At 41.6% G+C, this 21,610-nt stretch overlaps 1 protein-coding gene across 5 annotated transcripts in view; it reads left to right on the top strand.

Moving 5' to 3' along the window:
- LIMS1 (LIM zinc finger domain containing 1) overlaps positions 1–21,610 on the top strand; it is a 60,863-nt gene that overhangs the window by 33,957 nt on the left and 5,296 nt on the right. For 3 of the 5 annotated variants that reach the window (XM_069970926.1, XM_069970927.1, XM_069970925.1), the window contains exons 2-9: positions 8,946–9,105; positions 14,195–14,261; positions 15,469–15,589; positions 17,493–17,642; positions 17,814–17,964; positions 19,001–19,093; positions 19,342–19,390; positions 20,480–20,555. In XM_069970926.1, coding sequence (XP_069827027.1) covers positions 8,946–9,105; positions 14,195–14,261; positions 15,469–15,589; positions 17,493–17,642; positions 17,814–17,964; positions 19,001–19,093; positions 19,342–19,390; positions 20,480–20,555 — 867 coding nt within the window. Of the gene's footprint in view, positions 1–6,459; positions 6,749–8,945; positions 9,106–14,194; positions 14,262–15,468; positions 15,590–17,492; positions 17,643–17,813; positions 17,965–19,000; positions 19,094–19,341; positions 19,391–20,479; positions 20,556–21,610 lie in introns of those variants that run through there. The other 2 variants (XM_069970928.1, XM_069970924.1) reach the window with 2 other exon arrangements.

Here is a 21,610-nt window from a genome sequence, read left to right as displayed (position 1 = left end):
TGTACAGATGGCCAACACTTAAGTGAATGGAGCAGATTTGTAATACCATACACAACATGTGGACATGTGTAGTGACGGAACAAATCTGTTATGTTTTTCTTATCCTGTATAACTTCTTTAAATAAATGCTGTTTCACCAAACATATTGCAGTAGATTTAACAGTGTGAGTTTTGCACTAAAATCCACAGTGAATCTAATCCGCGTCCAGAAAGCAAATGTATGAGCACATGTGCTGATATAATCTTTTCATACTCGCGGATCGGTGCCGCCATGCTGATTCCAGCGGTGCCATCTGTTATGAGCTCCGCTGCCATGTCCTTCTGATATCTCTGTTCTTTTGGTTTCTGTATATGTTCTGGAGAAGAACAGGGAGGTGGCTCTCAGAATGGATGGCTCCATTGGAATCAGCGCGGCAGCACTTCTCCAGGACTATGAAAAAATCATATTGGCTCATGTATCAGTATCTGGTTTGTTAAAATCTTTTTACTGTGTATGTGATATATTTGCCCTTTGGGATAGATGTTAGCTGGAAGTTGATAGGCAACTACAAAGAGCTATACCTACTGTACTTCTTACTTTGTGGCAGTTTTGTTCCTAAGCTTAGCGTGCTCTGGTTGTGCCAATTCACACCTATTAAATATCACATGACTTGCTATGGGAAAATCTGAAAAAAGTACTCCAAAAATGCATATATTTTAACACACTATTTTTTTTTTCCATAGATAGGACATTGTTTTTCATTGACAGAGTACAACCTATATAACATAAATGCCTACCTAAAAAGAGGTGCCAGGATCTCTGTAAGTAACACATATGACAAACCAGTCAGATCCCAACTCTTAGGGCCCTAGTCCACCGGACGATTATCGTTAAATCGTTTGAATCTAAACGATAATCGTTCGTTTGAATAGCAGTTAACGACTAACGACCAAACGAGAAATCGTTGATTGTTTAATAAGACCTGGACCTATTTTTATCGTTGCTCGTTCGCAAATCGTTCGCATTGAATAAGAAGTCGGTCGTTCGCAGTAGTGGCGAACGCAATATCGACGACAAGACGACCGCAAGAACGATAATAAGTAACGATTATCATTCCATGTAAGGGCGGGTTCAGACTGAGGAATTCTCACGGAAAATGTCAGCGGAATTCCGTCAGCTGTCCGCCCGCACATCTGGGCGCCTCTCCGCCAGCCCCATAGACACCATTCTATGGGCCGGTGTATTCCGCTATACGCTGAAAAAAGTGTCATGTCACTTCTTTCAGCAGATCACAGAATACGCCGGCCCATAGAATGGTGTCTATGGAGCCGGTGGAGAAACGCGTGCCCGTGCGGGCAGACAGCTGACTGAATTCCGCGGACATTTTCCGCGAGAATTCCTCAGTCTGAACCCACCCTAAATGGGCGAATGATTTCAGGTCTTTCGTAATAGCGGTCGCTTGGATCGTTTATCGTTAATGATAATGCGAACGATAATTGTCCCGTGGAATAGGGCCCTTATTTTTTAGAGACCCTTTTGAAAGTGAAAGAAGCACTCATTAGCTTTACACCAGTTGTGGTCTCCAACTTCTGATTTTCCAAAATGTGACCCAATTCTCATGGTTCTCTACTCCTCTGAATGCTAGGTTCACCTTATGACAGTGACTAGATTTACTTATACCTATTTTGCATCCTGAGTGAGGCCACCTTTTGTAGACCCCAAAATAGTGGTTTCCATTTGCCTCTCTGATGTCCCTTTTTGTGTAAAGGTCAGGCTTAGAGGTGATCTGTGTGTGCGCTGTCATTTCTATAATAAGCAATGCAACCCAATGCCAAAGAGTCTGGCTGTGAAAGAGAATACAGCCCTATAAGGATTTTAGGCATGTGTGTGGAGGACGTCTCTTTATTACACCATTATTTACAGCTCCTGGTTTCCTTCCACATGTCACACTGTAATAACACTGATGCATCAGGCCATGGCTGTTAACCCACGTGTGCATATAATAAAAGGTGGCAGGGTAGGGATTCTGTCACATAACAGACAACTGGATTTCTGCCATGGAATTGGAACATGCAGTACAGCAGATACAGAAGTTGATAAGCACCATTGGGCTGGGCCAGTCTACATTTTTTTTCCAATCCAGTATATCCCCTTTTAGGAATTTAAGATTTTCATTTTCTTTTTTAGCAGGAGGAGACAGGTCCAGTAGTGTTCAAGAGTGGCCCAGATCTATCAGTCTGTCAGAGACAAAATTTCTTTAGTTTTCCCATAGCAACCAATGACAGATCGGCTTTCATATCTTAGCAAGCTCTAGTTAAATTAAAGCTGAGCGGGGATTTATAAATCTGGGCCAACATAGCAACTATGATAGTGTACCTTGACTTTTTCAATTGCAAAAATTTTTTGTTAAGCAAATACACAGAGGAAAACCCTGTTGTAAACGCTAAAGGTGTTCAAAGCCTTCCATGGCTGTGGAATGCCAGTAAAAAGGTATACATTAAAAGTATCCATGTAACCTACACATCATCAACTATTCGTGCATCAAATAAACAGATAACATTATAGCCTAGAGTTGATAGGTTAGTTAAACAGATACTTGGGGTCTTATTAGATGATCAATATTGTAAACAAGTGCCAATCTGCTAGATCAGCACTCGTTTACTGGGCCTATTACTCGGCCCCATAATTAGTAAGCAAGGGCTGCACGGACATAGTCAGGGATGTCCGTGCAGCTTTTGCCCAAACAGTTAATACATTACCTCTCCACACTCCTCTCCTGAGCTCTGCAGGCTTCCTGGCACCGCATGTTGCAGCTTCAAAGCGGCCTGTCTGAATGGAGAGGCCACTCTGAAGCTGCAGCGCATGGTGCTGGGACACATGTATTAACTGTTTTAGCAGCCCTTGGCCACGCATCGCTATTACACACAGTGTTTGCGGTCGGCAGACAATGATTTTAGATCTAGACCTAGCAAAAAAATCAGCCGGTAATTGTTTTATTGGCTGATCGTTGTCTCTATTACACTGAGGGATAATTTGTGGAATCGGGACAATTATCGTTCTGTGTGATAGGGCCCTTAGAAAAGGCTTTCGTTTTATGTATATATCATAAGTTTTCGAAAACTTTTTTGGTTGTATACAATAAAGGAAGCCATAATTGCCTAGGAGAGGACACTGTTATGCGTCTGTTTTACATACATCTTGTTACCTTTTATCCAGTGTATATGCTAAATATAATGTGTGATGTGAACAGCAACTGAAATCTTGATATAGGTCTCATAGATACTGTAATTTCCTTTTGAGTTGTTTCTGCTGTTGGATGTAGTCATCATAAACTTTCTTTAAAGGGTTAGTCGGGTATCACAAAGTTGTATTTAAAACTATCACTCCAATCACTCCAAGCTATCACTCCAATCACTCCAATATAACTTACTAATACAGTATAGTGCTTTATTGTTCTTCACGACTGACAGGAAATAGAAAACAGAAGAACTACAAAATGTGTATTGTCTCTAGCTCGATGTGACCTGATTCTCTCATCCTCTGATATCACAGGAGACTTGGGTAGATCTGGTCTCTGAGCTCATTCCTTCAACTTACATTGGCCTCAGGTTACAATATTTTCAACCTAACAATGGTCTTTCTGAACCATTGTAACTTGAGACCACACTCAACATACAAGTGAACACGACTTAACATACATGTAAATAACTAGATGATCGACCAATATAAGTGGGCATTTTACTGGTAAAACCCCAGTGTTACTGAAGTCTGGCAGCGCCTCTCTACAGTTGAGTGTGGTACTATACTGTTCTACACTGCTCTTTGTTCTGTGTTCTACACTGCTCTTTACACAGCTTTATTTTATATTTCTGGGACCCTGTAAGATCTTTACAGGACCCTGAAAAACGCTCCAGTCCTCTACACAGAAAGTAGTTTACATTTTCCAGTAGCTCCTTCTGACTGTTGTATGTAATGACTTGCTTTATTCATATTAGTTATCTGCTTATTTTTCTTAAGGCCTGCCTAGAAAAACTTTTGACATACCAAATCAAGGAAAAATTGCTAAGGGTCGAAACGTCACTGCTTTGTACCCTGATATGTGAATAAAATTCACTTGCCTTCATGTTGGACGCTGTAAGGGTACAAACCCACACACCGTATACGCAACAAATACGCAACAAATACGCAGCAAATACGCAGCAGTTTGATGGTGAAGATTTAATGCTGAGTTCAGTTATTTAGATCTAATCTGCTGCGTATTTGTTGCGTTTTTGCTGCGTATTCGCTGCGTATCGCAGCAGTAAATACGCTGTGTATACGGTGTGTGGGTTTATACCCTAAGACTCCTTTTTTTACACGTCACAGAGACGTGTCAAAAGTCTTAATTGGTCGCGGTCTAAACACTCAGACTCTGACCTATCAGGAGAACCAGCGGAGAGACTCCTCACTGCTGTGTCCTCCCCTTCTGCGCTGTGTGTGTGTGTGGTTGAAAAATACTGTCATAGTTGAAACCGTGCATCTGGTGGAATAAAGATACTGTTTGGAGTGAAATTGTGGCGATGCCTTGTGGATTTTTTTTTAATGCTACATTGGACTACTGGAGGTCTCAGTGGGTGAGGCGTGCATCTGACCTTTTTAGGTTTATTATCTGTGCAGCTGCATACAATATACTTGAACCTGTGTAAGCTGAACTGCTCCATAGACTTGCATTGTGTGGCCGTCCAGGTCAGGTGACACAAGACCAGTAGAGAGAACGCACTGAAAACTGACTTCTCCCGGCTCGTTCTACTAGTCTCCCAGTCACGTTCTGAGCACTTACACATTAAAAAAAAAAAAAAAAAAACTTTTACATGCCAATGTAGGGGGTCAAGCAGCACCAGTAGATTGGTAGGTATGCACTTAGATAAAGAGGATGCACGTCGGGAGTTCACAGTCCCATAAAAGTGAACCAAAACATATAGAAAATCCATGGCTTTTGGCTGAATTAATTTTGATTTCTCTCATCATGGATGCTGTTTGGTCTCTGGATTTTCTTCATGGTCTTCTACATGTCAGAATTTTTTTCTAATGACAGAAACACACATCACAATCACACATACCAGATCCGCAGGGGATTTCTGCTGTGGATCCTTAGTTGTCATTTTCAATGAGAACTCATCCCCCTTAACCCACCACAGCCCGGGTACATAAATTACCAGCCTGCTTCCGGGGCTCCCAGTGTCTCCCGGCGCTCAGCCAATCCTTCCCGAAGGAAGCCGGAGCACGGACCTAGTAATGTATGTACCCAGCTGCGGGGAGTTAAGGGGACTGACTTTCTTATACATTCTGTAACTTGAGGGACCAATGTACACAGATACATATATATCTTTATATAGTTATTCAGTGAGAAAGAATTGTATTTACAGCAAGCTGACTATAGTCTGCTGTGAAATGTGATGTTCTGCACCATCGTTGGGCCGGGGACTGGCATGGGTGCTGTTGGAGGGGAGTAAGCAGCTGAGGGAAAGCAATGCATTTTGCCAATTGTTGTACTCAGCAGCTGCTCAACTAGGAAGTTCAACCACAATATACTGAATGAAGATAATTCTTCCCTGTAGAGTTTAAAGAGAATCTATCTGCTGTAATTTATGTTTCAAACAGCAGAGGCTGTTATAAAGCTGATATCTTCTGGCAGCAGGGTGACTGCACACCTATGGAGTAAAGCTGCCCTAATGACAGGTATGCTTTAGGGCCAGTTCACACAGAGTAAAACTGGTGGAAACCCGCCAGCCTTGGTGTCATACTGGCAGTCTATGGGAGGCTTGCACGCCTCCTCTCTCAGCGCCGAAGAATGGAAAAGTCAATTCTTCGGAGCTGAGAGAGGAGACGCGCAAGCCTCCCATAGACTGCCAGTATGACACGGAGGCTGGCGGGATTCTCCACCGCGGAAACCCGTCAGTTTTACTCCGTGTGAACACAGCCTTAGATTGTAAGCCCTTTTGAGCAGCCTCTCTATTTTTGACCTCATTGTTATCATTTTCTTTGTCATTTTGCTTTCTTAGTTAGAAGATGTTGGTGCTATATAAAGATTATTATTCTTAGAGGTGAAGAGAGAACAGGTGGCTGGGTAGTCATGAGAATCCATGGATAGCTTTTTGCTCATAATACAGTTGTAAGGATGATTCCTTGTACACTGGTTTACTGGTTTAAGGTCTTCTGATCCCCACCAGTAAATGTTAGTTCTTCTGTTTTGTGAATTGGTTGTTGCATACTCCAGCTGAAGTCAGGCAAGGAGAGATGTCTCTGCAGAAGAGCTGTAAACCATTCGGAGCTATGCTTTTACTGTCAGGCTTCCACTCTTTGGAAACGAAGGAATTTTTAACATCAACAGCCTGAGCAGCTGAGTCCCACCTATCGCCAGTGACGTGCTTTCTCCTCCACAGCCATAGTTGGAATCTGTGCTGTGGAATGTGGGCAGCGCTGTAATGTATCTCCCTATGAGTCAGTCTGACACTGCTGGAGCACAGCTTGGAGGACTTGTTCCAGGTCGGGCCATCCTCTACCTGCTCTGAGACCTTCAGACCTTGTATCGGGAAATAAAATGATGGAAGTTCAGTCCAGGATGCACCCTGACATCCCAGAGAATGGAGAACTACCTCCTATGGAGGTCACCAGCAACTTTGTACCGCAAGAAAGTGGGGGAGAGGATGAGAAACCGGTGTCAAACTTGCAGAGAAGACGCAGTGATGTTAAAGTGTACAAAGAAATCTGTGACTTCTATGCCAGATTGTAAGTGGAAATGGGGACGCTACCTTCATTATTGGCTGATTTTTTTTATTTTTTTTTATATGCACATCTGCTGATCTCTTGAACACTAAACAAGTGCAGTTTCTGGTTTACATGGAAAAAAGGATGTAATGAAAGCAGGAATTAGTCATGAGAACTGGCCTGTACGGTTGGGTATCGATTAAGGATAAAAGATTCTTTCCCGTTTATCCAACCATTTAGGAGACATGCTGGACCAAAAAGCTGTATTTACTGCAAAAACCTGCAAAGTCACCTATGTAGTGAAGGATTCTCCAATTGGAGCATTATGTGCTGGGGTTACACCATGCAGTTGGTGGTTCAAAGGATTTTCAGGAAAAAAAATTCTTTGCTTGAATGTTGTTGAAAGATGGATGTTTTTTGGAGCTGACCAAATCTCTGTGGCCATGTAATTTTTTTCTTTTGTAGATCTTAATGGCTGATCTTATTATGACAGCTATGTTCACCAATATCTGCTCTAATTCCTTATTGTATGAAGCAGTGATTTCTTTATGGAAAAAGCACCTAAAGAAAGTAGGAGTATGGGGGAGCGGATGTGCTCTGTTAGTGACCTGGGAGTGTTGCAAGTAAACTGCTGACCTTGTGGTAAAGTCTCACTAAGGATGGTCCTGTGGCCTCCACAATGCTGCGGCTGGAGGTTGGTGTGTAGTCTGTGCAGGACGCCATTGCTCAAGGCCATCACATGAGGCATGTTTGTGCTACAGTTAAAGTTGTTGCCTGTAGACGGCTGGATCTCTGCTGATGAGAAGCCTTGAGGATCCATTCACATGTCCAGGATCTGCAGCAGATTTGAGACTGTGTTCAGTCATTTAGTTACATTGATATCTGCAGCAGATTCTATATATGTGAATGGACTTCTCTGTTCCTTGTAGTTGGGCTGTGTCAATGAGCAGTTCTGCAGTACTATTGTGCTATTACATTACGGAGCATACGTGTCCCCTTCTCTCCCATTGTATTTCTCACTGTAATCTCTTCACACTGGGGCCTGTTTATAGGGAAAGACTGAATAAGACATTTACTGTGTTTTACACAAAACACACTTGTAGTTATACTGTAGATTACTGACTTTTATGTCTACTTGTATAACTAGATCCTACCAGTGTGTATGTGGTTATGTTGACTCTAAATACATCCTGTGATCAGTACCAAAAGGCTGATGATAGCAGACAAACTCTCTGCTATGCCCTCCTACCCTTTCTTCTGGTTATTTTGGTACACTTATATACTCTAGTAAACACTTTGGAATGTTTGTCTCTTCCGTTCTCATCCCATTCCAGGGAGCTGTGTATAAGCAGTCACCGTTCACACATAGCCTCTGCCTGGAGAACTGAGCACACACATGACCCGAAGTTTTGGTTATACCCCTCCTCTGTGTATACTCATATTGTGAATAATAACACAATATCTCGGATGGGCTTGTTGATACAATAAAATGATGATTTATACCAGTAATTAGCTTGTCATTTTGTAGTTCTGCTTCATATACTGTGGTCCAACATTGGGCAGCTTCCCTAAATGTACTATGCTATGGTTCTAGGGAATCCTCCAGTGTGATAACAGTTGAAGAAAGAAAAAGTCTCCTAGAATTCACAACTCAGAAATGTCTGAGCACTGGCATGATCATCTTCTTAGGGTCCATTTACACAGAAAGATTATCTGCCAAAGATTTGAAGCCAAAACCAGGACTGGATTTGAAAAGAGGAGAAATCTCAGGCTTACCTATACGACCTGATCTCTGTTTATGGTCTGCTCCTGCCTTTGGCTTCAAATCTTTGGCAGATAATCTGTCAGATAATCTTTCTGTGTAAACGCACCATTAGAACTTGGAGTAACTCTGTGTTTTGTTGGTTGTGTCAGGCCTCCTGACTTAGAACTGTGCCTATGACCATACACTGTGCTGCACAGTATAAGGACCGTGCATGACATGGCATTACACACCTAGGGCACATGTACCACACGTTGAGATTCTAGGTTCTAGACTCCGTCCATTTAGACAAAAATATATTGAACATGCATGTCGTGTTAGTTTGAATTGTTACAATTAATTGTTTAGAAGTGTATCATACATGCGTTGAACTAGCTTTCAAACATTTATGCTGTTATTAAAGTAAAAAAATCTGATCACTGATGTCCCCCCCTTTCCTTTCCCTATGTTTTCCAGCAACATGGCGAATGCCCTGGCAAATGCGATGTGTGAGCGCTGTAGGTCTGGCTTTGCCCCTGCAGAGAAGATAGTGAACAGTAATGGAGAGTTGTACCACGAGCAGTGCTTTGTGTGCGCACAGTGCTTCCAGCAATTTCCAGAGGGGCTTTTCTATGAGGTAACTACTTATTTATACACAGAGTTCTGACCCATGGTCATCTAAAAAAAATCCCCAACAACTAGAGAGACACGTTAAATATCTTTTTTGTCTATGCACCATGTGGGATTGCATTCAAATCTGCAGATGTTACCACCAATATGGCATAAGGGCTGATGGACAGATCCACAGTGAGATGGGCAGCCCTTCACTACAACACATCAAGTATAGTACTGTAGTTAGATAAGTTGTGTGCCATATTTTATATACTGCAGTACGTAATCTTCATTGTGCAGATTATTTCCCAGATTGTAGAAAAGGCTCATATTGGCTCAGGAAGCCTGCAGTTTTCAGATAAGGTCGTTTTATAGCAGTTCTGCATCCGGGCCTCTGTGTACTGTCACATCCCCACAATGTATGACATGCTTGATGGTGAGATTCCGTCTCTGCTATGTAAATAGATGCTGGGGCTAGCAGCTCTGCCCTTATTTGGTGCATTAGTATGTGAATGCTGATCTCTCTCACACAGCAGGCAATGCCACATATTCTTTTACTAAAAATCCCAATCTTATACAGTGGTGCCTTGGATTACGAGCATAATTTGTTCCAGGACTGTGCTTGTAATCCAAATCCACTCTTAAAGCAAAGCAAAACTTCCCATAAGAAATCATTGAAATGCAGACAATTAGTTCCACACCCCAAAAATAATTATTTTATATTCTGAATAACCTTTAAAACAAATGAAACAAATATTTAGAAACAGCAGAATATGTCATATAAGTTGCTGTACAGTATAGCAATCAGCATGTGGTGTATAATCTATAGTAACTGCATAAACCTGATAACACAGCAGCAGTTTGTAGATACAGGATGGAACTGCAGATCCCCATAATGGCGAGGATGGGAAACACAAGGGCTGACAGAGACTGCAGGGAGCATGAAGGAATGAGCAGGGTAGCTGTGGGCACAGTATAGCAGCACTCTCTGTCCGGGGAGAGAGGGGTTACAGTTATGAAGAGATTACCTCCACAGTCCTGTCCCCCGATGTAAGCCCCAGCCTGAGGTGGATCTTCCATTATTTAGAAGGTGAGGGAGACTTCCTGGGTCAGAGCACAGTGCTGTAGACCACCCTGTGCAGACCATGCCCCTCCCCCACTCGCGCTCCCACCCAGTACAAGGTGATGCTCTTAAACCAAAAAGCTCTTAATCCAAGTTACTCTTAAACCAAGGTACCACTGTAGTTTTGAATATATTAATGTGACTTTACTGCTATTGCCAGCAGAAGTGCATCATGGTAAGTACAGGAATGGGATCAGTCATGTGATTTTAGTAAATGAAAATGTGGAACTTTGCAGCTGAAAAGGTTTATGGCATAATAGGAAAGTATCAAGCATGTTAGAATTGCTTTGTTTCTATTAAATCTCTTCTTCTTATGTTATTGGACAAATAAACCTAATAGGGGTGACCCGATCAGGACTCTCCTGCTTATATTTGCACCTCTAAGCCAGAGTGGAACATAAATTGAACTGGGGTTGTGTGCCAGCTGCAACTTAGGGCCCTATTCCACGGGACGATTATCGTTTGGATAATCGTTAACGATTAACGATCTCAAACGACCGCTATTGCGAAAGACCTGAAAACGTTCACTCATTTCCATGGAACGATAATCGTTACTTATGATCGTAATTGCGATCGTTTCTCTTCGCTATTTATTCGCTATTGCGTTCGTATCTATTGAGAACGACCGAACGATGTCTTATTCAATGCGAACGATTTGCGAACGAGCAACGATAAAAATAGGTCCAGGTCTTATTAAACGATCAACGATTTCTCGTTCGGTCGTTAATCGTTAACTGCATTTCAACCGAACGATTATCGTTCAGATTCGAACGATTTAACGATAATCTGAACGATAATCGTCCCGTGGAATAGGGCCCTTACCCTGGCAAAATCAGCAGATTGCTGGGGTCCAGTTAGTTGGCTGCTCTGATTTTAAGCGGTTGTCTCCTCATAGACAACCGTCCACAGCCCCCCTTGTAACACCCATCTGGCAAATGAACAAGGCAGCAGCCTGTGTCACATATGGGGCTGAGTTCGGATCCAACACATTGTAGACATTGTTAACAGAAATGTATTATCTAGATAGAGCCAGATAGTGAAATATGTTCTTTTATAATCTACAGTGGTGCCTGCTCGCTCCCACCCAGCACAGGGAGCTCTTAAACCAAAGCAATTCTCTTAAACCAAGTCACAATTTTAAAAAACTGAGCTCTTAAACCTGTACTTCCATTTTCTCATTGTGATTTTGTAATGTGTAAAGGCTTTTTACACTTGGGGGACATTTATGAAACGTTCGCCTGAGAGAAGGTGCAGATTCGCCCCTTCTCCCTGGCATACGCTTGCCATATGCCCCGCTCGCCCGATGGCGGGGAGGAGGTGTTGCCTCCTCCGCGTCTCATTTATCGGCGTAAATCATGATCCAAATCTACACCTGCTGGAAGCGGAGGGAGGGAGAGGGTTATGGATGTATGCATATCCATGCTGTCAGTTTCCCTTTGCTATCAGCAGAACATCTCCTGTTTACAAAGGAAGATGTGTGGCCAATAGCAATAAATTTTTTGCTGTAGTACAAAAGATGCGATCAGCTGAGGATCACGCGTGATCAAGCTCGCTGGCTGATCACTGTCACTTTAACGTGGGCCAATTATAGGGCGTCTGAGTGTTTATAGCAGTGCTCCTGGCCAATAATCAGCATAATCAGTGTAAAAGGCCCTTTTATCCACAGCATGGTAAAAAGACTTGTACAGAATCCGTTCAAAATTATGGTCCAGTAATCCACTGGGGATTTTCTGCAAATGAACCTGCAAAGAGAAATCTACAGGGGATCTAACATATGTGAAAGTAGCCTAATGAGTTGCTTACACTGATTCCATCAAGTTGCCAGCTCTAGGTGGTGCTTCTATCTTATGTTACAATATAGCAAATATGTGTTGGATCCGAACTCAGCCCCATATGTGACACAGGCTGCTGCCCTGTTCATTTGCCAGATGGGTGTTACAAGGGGGGCTGTTACAATATAGTTAGTTTTGTCTATTGCAGTATGACTATAGTATTGAAGACCAGTAATCTTCTGCATAGTGAAGAAGTGTTTCAAACAATCTGGGCATCAGACAGAAATACAGTGTCATCAGCATTAAATAGGCAATGTAGTTTGACAACTTTGCTTAGGTCAGCAGTACAAGTGACCATAGAAAAGCTAATCGAGTTAAGCAAATTTAAAGTAATAATGAAGCAAAGCGTCTCATCTCAGCAATCCGCTTATCAGTCGGCTGCCTTTTAACTTACTGCCCAGGACTTGATCCAGCTTTTTCCTTCACGCGGGGATGAACGGCAGTGAGTTAACCCCTTGACGACCCAGGACGTGAATGTACATTCTGGTGCAGCTAAGGGAGTTCAGAGGAGGGTCGTGCCACGACCTCGCTCTTAACCGACATGCTTCCAGCTTCTATCAGTAACCGGGGGCAGCAACAGCGGGCATGGTCAGATTGCCATGCCCGCTAATTAAGACAATTAAATGCATCTGTCAAACATTACAGCTGCATTTACATGCCTTGTAAAGCGCATCCATGGTGGCCTAGTGGATGGATCCCCCACGATGCAATCATGGAGCAGGCATCCGTTGTTCTGGCCAGGCCTTGGCGTCGTCAATCCATAGATCTGGCCTCGTCAATCCATAGATCTGGTCTGCAGCAGCCCAGAATACAGCACTGATCTAATTGATCAGTGCTGTATAAAGCATACTACACTGATCTTCTATGAGAGTTCAGTGTAGTTGTATTAGAAGTCCCCCAAGTTGACTTCTAATTAATGTAAGTGAAAAAAAAAAATAATTTATCGCATTCCTGATCTTGCACGGTAAATGGTGTAAGCGCAAAAAAAAAAATCCACATTTTTGGTGCATCAAATCCAGATTAATTTTAATAGGCAAGGTACTGATAGAACAGATAATGGTGCAAGAACTGACACCTCACATAGTCCCATAGACCAATAATTAAAAGTGTTATAAGGATGGGAATAGAGTGATTTTAAGCAAAGCAACATTTAGTTTTTTTAAATATTTTAATTTTTTAAATGCCATCAAATAATATAAGTTATACAAGTTGCATATGATTGTAATCTTACTGATTTGAGGAACATATATAACATGGCAGTTTTACCATAGGGCAAACGCGTAAACACAACCCTGACACTGGGCATGTCATTTTTTGTCATTGCAAAGTACAATTAGTGTCACAAAAAATAAGGGCTCATGTGGGTTTGTAGGTGTAAAAATGCCAACACTACGGCCTTTTATGGCACAAAGAGAAAACCACGAAAGCGCAAAAATGAAAATTGGCCTGGTGTTCAAAGGGTTAAAAGGCAGCAGGCTGATGAGTAGATTGCTTCGCTTCTGTATTTCAGTAAATTTGCTCATCTTTAATTAAAATGATCTTATTAGTCAAATATTCTTTCTACTTGTATCAAGCAATACAGGTAAGTTGCTTAAATCTGTAGAGGAGTGAGGGGGAGAGCTGGGGTACATAGACAGAGACTGTGAAGAGACAACTCTAAATAATCTCACCCAAGGGCTTAATAGGAGGCGCCTCACTGCAGCTTTATTATGGCTTCCATGCCGCTGCTAAGAAGCCAAACATCAGTATGTCTGGGTGCCAGCAGTTAGCACAGATGTTTCCTGCACACAAGCTTAGGGTTATGGGCTGAGACTTTTCAAACTAGGTTGTGAAAGTAAATGATAGATTCACATATATGGTAACACTGTCTGCATTTGTATTCCAGTCTGTAATGTGGCATAATTCTCTGTGATGAGACCAAATACATAAATAAATAAATATATAGACTACCCTGACAGTCATGGTCAGGGTCACTACATCATGGACAGTCTCCAAGGTATAGTCCAACCTTATAGAAGGACTAACCAAAAATTGTGAAAAACTAAAATCCCTTCCAAGTTGTCAGCTCAGTGACAGACGTTCTGCCTTAATGAGCTTAGAATCTAATGCAAGAACTGTGACAATTTAGTTATATGTGACTGGTGTATTCTGAATTTCAGTTTGAGGGACGGAAGTACTGTGAACATGATTTCCAAATGCTCTTCGCCCCATGTTGCCATCAATGTGGTAAGTCTGCTTGTGTGTCCTGTCTTGTCTTACATCCAACTAACTTACTGCATTAGCTGTGGAATATACAATAGTGAACTAAATGTCTGTAAACATGTGATAATATTTCTTGGACATGTCAGGCAGTCTACCTTTTTATTTTTTAGCTTATCTTTAGGACAGTCTTCTGTGCTATTTCATACAGCAAATCCTGTGTGTGCAGCACCACCACTGCTCAGTCACCTGCCGCCTCCTGCAGTTCCCAGTCCTTTTTCTACCCAGCTCAAAAATGCCGGTTCAGCCGGTCAGGGAAACCTCTGCAGTCACTGACCAGCTGAGCGGGTAGTTCTTGCCAGGTTGTGACAACACAGGAACTAGAAGAAAACTGGAGACCGGAGGCTGACATTGAGCTGGCGGTTCTGCGCTACATAGTATAACTTCTTTAGGATGTTTTAGGATGTCCACCCTGGATTTTTACATTTCAGCTGAGTTTCTTTAACCGATCCCCCTGTCCGTGCACTTTCTTCTGGCATATTTTGCTCTGCCCCTGTCTTTAAATTCCCTCAGATGAGCGGTGGGTTCCTTGACTAAAGATGTATGGAGCTAGCCTGGAGGTACAAGTTATTGTCATATTTGCATCTATGTTCTTGACACTGACCCACCTGGAAGCAGGAGGTTGAGGTGGTTGATATTACAGAAGTAGCTAAGTGGGCTGTTCTGAGGGTTACAGAAATAGCTAAGCTCGGGGTGCTACACAGTTTTTTTTAAGTCCCATTAACTTCTATGAGAGTTACAGAAACTGCATATAGACTCTAGGCTGTGTACTGAACAGCCAATATGCTGCAGTATTGTATTGTCAGAATTTACAACCTTCCTCTTCACCTGACATGTAGCACTCCTACATTTTAAAGAGTAACATTATGCTGTACCTAGCAGAAGGATGTATATTATACAGTATCAGGGCAGCAGTGTGTGTATATACTACTATAAGACAAGAAGGGTCATATGTCACCTGTATAGATATAGTTTGTGTAAAAAGCCAGAAGGCTTCCAGGGTTCAGTGGTTTTTAAGCCTATGCAGGTGCCTTTGTATCACAGCTGCTATGTCTGATTGTTTTTATTACCCTTTTATAACACTATATTGTATTTGTGTTTTTATTGATCTTTCAGTGGGTGGTTTTTGTGTTTCTGCCATATAATTGAAGGCTAACCTTTCATCTGTCTCTAGGCGAATTCATCATTGGTCGTGTTATCAAGGCAATGAATAATAGCTGGCACCCAGAGTGTTTCCGCTGTGATATCTGTCAGCAAGTCCTGGCAGACATTGGTTTTGTCAAGAACGCTGGCAGGTGAGTGTGTCCCAAGCAGGCCAGACGGTGATTTCTATATAGCAGGCTTCAGTGTGTGACCTGAATGTTATATACTGTGAAATTTTATTTATTTATTTTTTGCTATTCATTTTACCTATTTCATGTAACATAAGGATCTCTTTTACTGACTGGGTATTCCAGGAAAAAACAACTGTTCCCCTGTCCACATGATTGGTTAAAACCTCTGTACCCCCTGCCGATCTCTGTATTGGCCCCGGGCTTCTGTGTAATGAATAGAGACATGGGTACGGCATGTGACCCGTGGCTCTATTCATTCCTAGGGAGCGATGGAGTATGCCAGAAGAGCGCTGTACTCAGCTCTTTCCCTCAGCTCCAGTCTTTTCCTGGAATACCCCTTTAATATAAATAGACATAGACTAGGTCATGTGGTACTGTTAAAATTAAAAACAGACAGCAGACAATAGTAAAAAAAGAAAAACAACAAAGTACTGGGACGACTTAAAGTGTCACTGTCGTGAAATTTTTTTTTGCAGAAATCAATAGTCCATGCGATTTTAAGAAACTTTGTAATTGGGTTTATTATCCGAAAAATGCATTTTTATCATTAAAAAGCAGTTTGAAGCTCTCCCCCCTGTCTTCATTGTTCTCCTATGGAGAGAGCTAAAGAAAAGACCAAAACAGGACAACAAAGAGTTAATCTACAAATCCCTCACCCGTTATCTGTTCTGACCATCACCAGTGACCTGTCTGAGCTCAGATTACAGCTGTCACCCAGCTCCGTGCCTGTAATCCTCTGTTATCTGCTTTCTGCTGCCGGCTAACTCCCTCCTTCCTCCTCCCCCCTCCCCTCTCCCTAGAGCAGACAGGGGACGTCTCCTGCAACAAGTCACAATTTTCAGATTTTTCAGAGTGGATGAAAAAGAGGAATGAGGGGGGGACCTGGGAAAAGGCTTTTTACATGCAGATAATGGCAGATTTGGCTAATAAACCCAATTACAAAGTTTCTTAAAATCGCCTGGACTATTGATTTCTGCAAAAAAAAAAATACGACAGTGACTCTTGTGTTGTACAAAAAGGACATAAAATGGACAATAAATGGCACACATAAAGTGCAAAGTAACAATCCACAGGGCTCGGAATATGTTTACCTTGACTTCTGGATCCATCTGCTCCAGAAGACAAACAAGTAACACAAAGAATGCAAAAGACAATAGATGTAAAAAGTATAGCTTAAAGGGGTATTCTGCTCAAATATAACTTTTATATGTTGCTCCCCATGGTGAGACTAACACTTCATTCCATACTTGTTATTGTCTATTCAATCTCCTTCCCCCAGTTCTCAGCTGCTGCTTTCTGCTTAAGACACATAAATCTGTGTGTGAGCTTTTCTGTCTCCCCCTCTTCCCCCTCCCTTCCAAGACGGATGATGTATACAAGTCCCTGGCCGGCTTTATCTGCAATTTTTGTAGTTTTGCTGGGAGGGTTAATCTGTGGTCAGGTTGCTGATGAACTCACTGTGATTATCCCTCTCGACATCACAAAGTTGCAGATAGGGACTTGTTTACATCAGCCATCTTGGGAGGGAGGAGGGGGAGACAGAGAGAAAAGCTCACATGCAGATGTTTCCACACACCCTTCTTCTGGGGTTGCTGGTTAACAGCACAAACATACCTTATAAATCTAAATCTATATATAAATTTTTATATAAATATTTTTTAAAAATCAAACACGTATAAGAGTGTAAGCGGTTACACACTTTTTTGCACTACAAAGTGTGCCCTAGAGAAAGGATTATGGTAAGTGATAACGAAACTGAGTATAGACTGCATAGACCACACAAAGTATATTTATTGTATTACTTGCTAGTCGCATAAATAATTTACACAGGACATTGTTGCTGGTATTATTATTATTATTACAGACACCTCTGTCGTCCCTGTCACAATCGAGAGAAAGCCAGGGGCCTGGGGAAATACATCTGCCAGAAGTGCCACGCCATAATTGATGAGCAGCCACTAATATTCAAGAATGATCCTTATCATCCAGATCACTTCAACTGTGCCAACTGCGGGTATGGTTCCTTATACAAACTGTAGTGTTATGCTTTATTATATCTTTTCTACCTCATTACTATTATAGTGTTGTAAATAGTTTTCTCGCTTAGACCTAGATCTAAAGCTAAGCATTTATTTGTGTTGACTACAGAAAATATCTCTTCACATGTATCTTACTGTTTCTTTAGCAAGGAGCTTACGGCTGATGCTCGGGAGTTGAAAGGAGAACTCTACTGCCTGCCCTGCCATGACAAGATGGGAGTTCCAATCTGTGGAGCCTGCAGAAGACCAATTGAAGGTCGGGTGGTGAATGCTATGGGCAAACAATGGCATGTGGAGGTAAGGGGGAGAGTGTCAAGGATAATAAAGATTAAAAGCATGGTCTCACAAACTCCAACTTGTGGCATATAGGCTTGTGTGTTTTACACTCAAGCCTGTATTCCCACCTCCATTTCATTTGATGGTAGAAGTGGGTGTAATCATTCTTTTACAGTATATCCACTGAATATGCCAGTATGCCCGATTTTAATTGGTTTGTCCACGAATAACTGTTTTTTTTTAATATATGGCAATAGGTTTTATAGAAAAAAAGTGATACCTCTCTGATCTCCAAAGCTGCTATTTGGACAGTTCAGTTGGTCCTTGCTGGTCACCACTGCTTTTCCCTTGCCCCTGTGATGCATCTTATTAGGAACTCCCCTGTGATCACTAACCAGAGTGGTGTCCCGCCTCATCAGTGATTGGCTAATAGGACAGGAATGAGGAAGCGGTGGTGACAAGCAGGGACCACAAGCCATTTGATTGGAAGCTGTGGGGAATTTTTATTGCCCAACCATATGTAAAAAGGATTGTCTGGAGGATATTTGTGGGGAATAGCGCTGTTGTACACTTTCATTCACAGTCGTTTTACATCTTTCCTTGATTGTTAGTTTATGCTTGACTCCTGTGTATTTATATTATTATTGTACCATTATAAAAACAGTTTGGCTAAAAGCTTTGACCTACAGTGTTTCTTGCTGCGCAGCTTCTCTAAACATACTTCTAATTGCCCTAAACCTCGTCACATTTGCAGGAGTTATGAAATATTATATGATAGCCAAAGTGACCAGGATGTTAGATACCTACCTGTTAATCATTGCACCTAAATAAAACTTAGGGTGCATTCACACCACAATTGTGCACAGATACATCGGTACCCTGTCAGATTTTGGTGTCATGTATCTGTTGAGGGACCCCATTTACTTCTGGCTGTCAAAAATACCAATCTTGAGAAGGGGTCAACACATGGGTGAAGTTAAATGTGTGCTAGCAACTATTAATAATATACACATTAGATACAAGGCTCTAACTTTTAGTGTCCTATGTTTTTCTGTAGCACTTTGTATGCGCGAAGTGTGAAAAGCCATTCCTGGGTCATCGTCACTACGAGAGGAAGGGGCTGGCTTACTGTGAGACTCATTACAACCAGGTCCGTGACACTCTTAATAGATGACACTTTGATCACTGACTGATTTGATTAAACATATGTACAATTTGTGTATTTTTTTTTTTACACTATTTTGTAAACCCACCTGCTGTGTTTTTTTTTTTTTTTTTTCTTTTTTTTAATAATCTGTCTTTTTCCTTGGTGGCAGTCCCATACTTCCTTGTAAGCAATCACCCCTTAGATGTGTTTAGATGCATAATTGTAATAACTTTTTACATTTTTTTCCTAAGCTTTTTGGAGATGTTTGTTTCCACTGCAATCGCGTAATTGAAGGTGATGGTAAGTCAAACTAAATAGTTATTATTCTTATTGGAGTTGAATTAATTTTTGTTTTACATGGCTATCCCTGCCAGCTCCATAGACAGTAAATAGAGCGGTGTGCATGCAGAACTAGCCACTCCACTTAAAGGGGAACTATCAGAAGGTTACACTAATTTAACCTGCTGATAGCCCCCTATAGCGCCGGGGATGCTCAGGAGGAAGGTATGTGTCTTACCTTGCTCCTTGGCGCTGGTCCCGCGCTTATTTTATAACCTGTGGATAGGGGATAAATGTTTTAACTTGGAATTCCCCTTTAAGCTCACAATGTTGAAGAGGTATGTTCATAGGTGTGGGTGTTCGGACATACACATATAAGCTATACACTGTTGAGAATGTATGTATTGACAGCCACTTGCAGTGTAAGTCTTGATACTATATTTGTAACAGGTAAACAATAAAATAGACTAAATATAAAGAGAATTTCTACACCTCATATTGTTTTCTTATGAGACAATGGGTAAAAATGCTGCCACCTCCTGGCGTTCGGGGAAAATACATATTATCCATGTTGGGTAATGTTTATTTGAATTACTGATAGAAAACCTTGTGAAGCATTTTGAGAATATTGTCCTGATTTTCACTGGAGTGCCAGATGCTTGGCTTTTTAATATCATAATTAAAATGCTAAATCAGTTTTGCACCACTCTTGTTCTTCCATTGTCACTTTTTTTTTTTTTTCCTTTTAAAGGGGTATTCTAGGAAAAATTTCACTTTTTCCCTATCCACAGGCATGGTACGGCACATGACCCGGCACACTGGAAAAGTGCTTTACTCTGCTTTTTCCCTCGGTTTTATAGGGATGAACAGAACCGTAGGTCCCGTGCCGTGCCTGCAGCTCTATTCATAACAGAGCCGTCAGGGCCCGTTATGGAGATCGTGGAGGGTACAGAGGTCGGACCCCCACGATCTTCTACTTTTCCCCTATCCTGTGGATAGGGGAAAAGTGAATTTTGCCTGGAATACAAGTTTAATCTCCATTACATTCACTGTGTAGATTATAGTTTTCCTATAAGATATAAAATGCTAATATCTTTTATTTATCTACAGTTGTGTCTGCTCTGAACAAGGCCTGGTGTGTAAACTGTTTTGCCTGTTCCACCTGCAACACAAAGTTAACTCTCAAGTAAGTACTTAGAACATAAAATATGATCCCTACAAAGATAAACATATATATCTTATGTTGAAGAAGTTCAAGGTATTACAAATATTTACTGTAGCAAAAAGAAAATCCCTTTGCTATCCTCATTCCCTCATACTACAATGTGCACCTCCAGTGGTAAGGGTCAGTTTTGTGACGAATGATTGCCATGCAGTTGCATAGAAATCTCTTGTAAATAGAACATGTGACTTTATGCTGACGCAACCTCAGGCTCTGTTCACATTTCCATTGTGGTAATTATGAGCACTGTGAGGGATTGCAACTCTTTCCCATGAAAAAATGGCAGAATCTGGTAGGAGGGGGCTGAATAGGATCCGTGATCTAGTTCTGGAGAAAACCTTTATACTGTAGCTCCATATGTTATTCAGAAGCTCATTGTTTAAAGGGGTATTCCAGGGAGTATTTTTTTTATGTATTTTTCTTAAAGGGGTACTCCAGCAGACACCAAATCAACTGGTGCCAGAGATTTGTAAATTACTTCTATTTCAAATCTCCAGTCTTCCAGTACTAATCAGCTGCTGTATACTGTGGAGAAAGTGGTTTCCATTCTTTCCAGTCTGACACAATGATCTCTGCTGTCACCTTTGTTCATATCAGAAACTGTCAGTCAGTAGCAAATCCCCATGGAAAACTTTTCCTGCTTTCCAGACTGGAAAGAATACTCCACTTCCCCCAGGACTTAGTGTCTTTTTTATAGAAGTAAATTAGAAATCTCTGCCACTTTCTAGCACCAGTTGATTTGAAAGAAATCTTTTTTGTTGGCATACTCCTTTAAATAATCATTTTCAGGGGTTGGCTTAGAGGGCAGTTCCTTGTACTAACAACAGAAAGTGCTGTACACAGTGGGACTGGGCTCCTAAAGGGGTTATCCCACCTGCCAAACATTCAGTTTTACCAGCACGCAGCAGTGCTAAGTTAAATCAACTCTGCTTTGCTGTATTTCCCACTGGGCTTACACATGTTTCCATGAACAATACAAGCCCTGGAGACGTGTGTGACCTCAGTAAGAGGTCATGAGA

Source organism: Dendropsophus ebraccatus, chromosome 5, assembly GCF_027789765.1.
Source record: "Dendropsophus ebraccatus isolate aDenEbr1 chromosome 5, aDenEbr1.pat, whole genome shotgun sequence".
Lineage (NCBI taxonomy): Eukaryota > Metazoa > Chordata > Amphibia > Anura > Hylidae > Dendropsophus > Dendropsophus ebraccatus.
The sequence above is the reverse complement of the archived record's forward strand: the minus strand, read 5'-3'. Positions and strand labels throughout refer to the sequence as shown.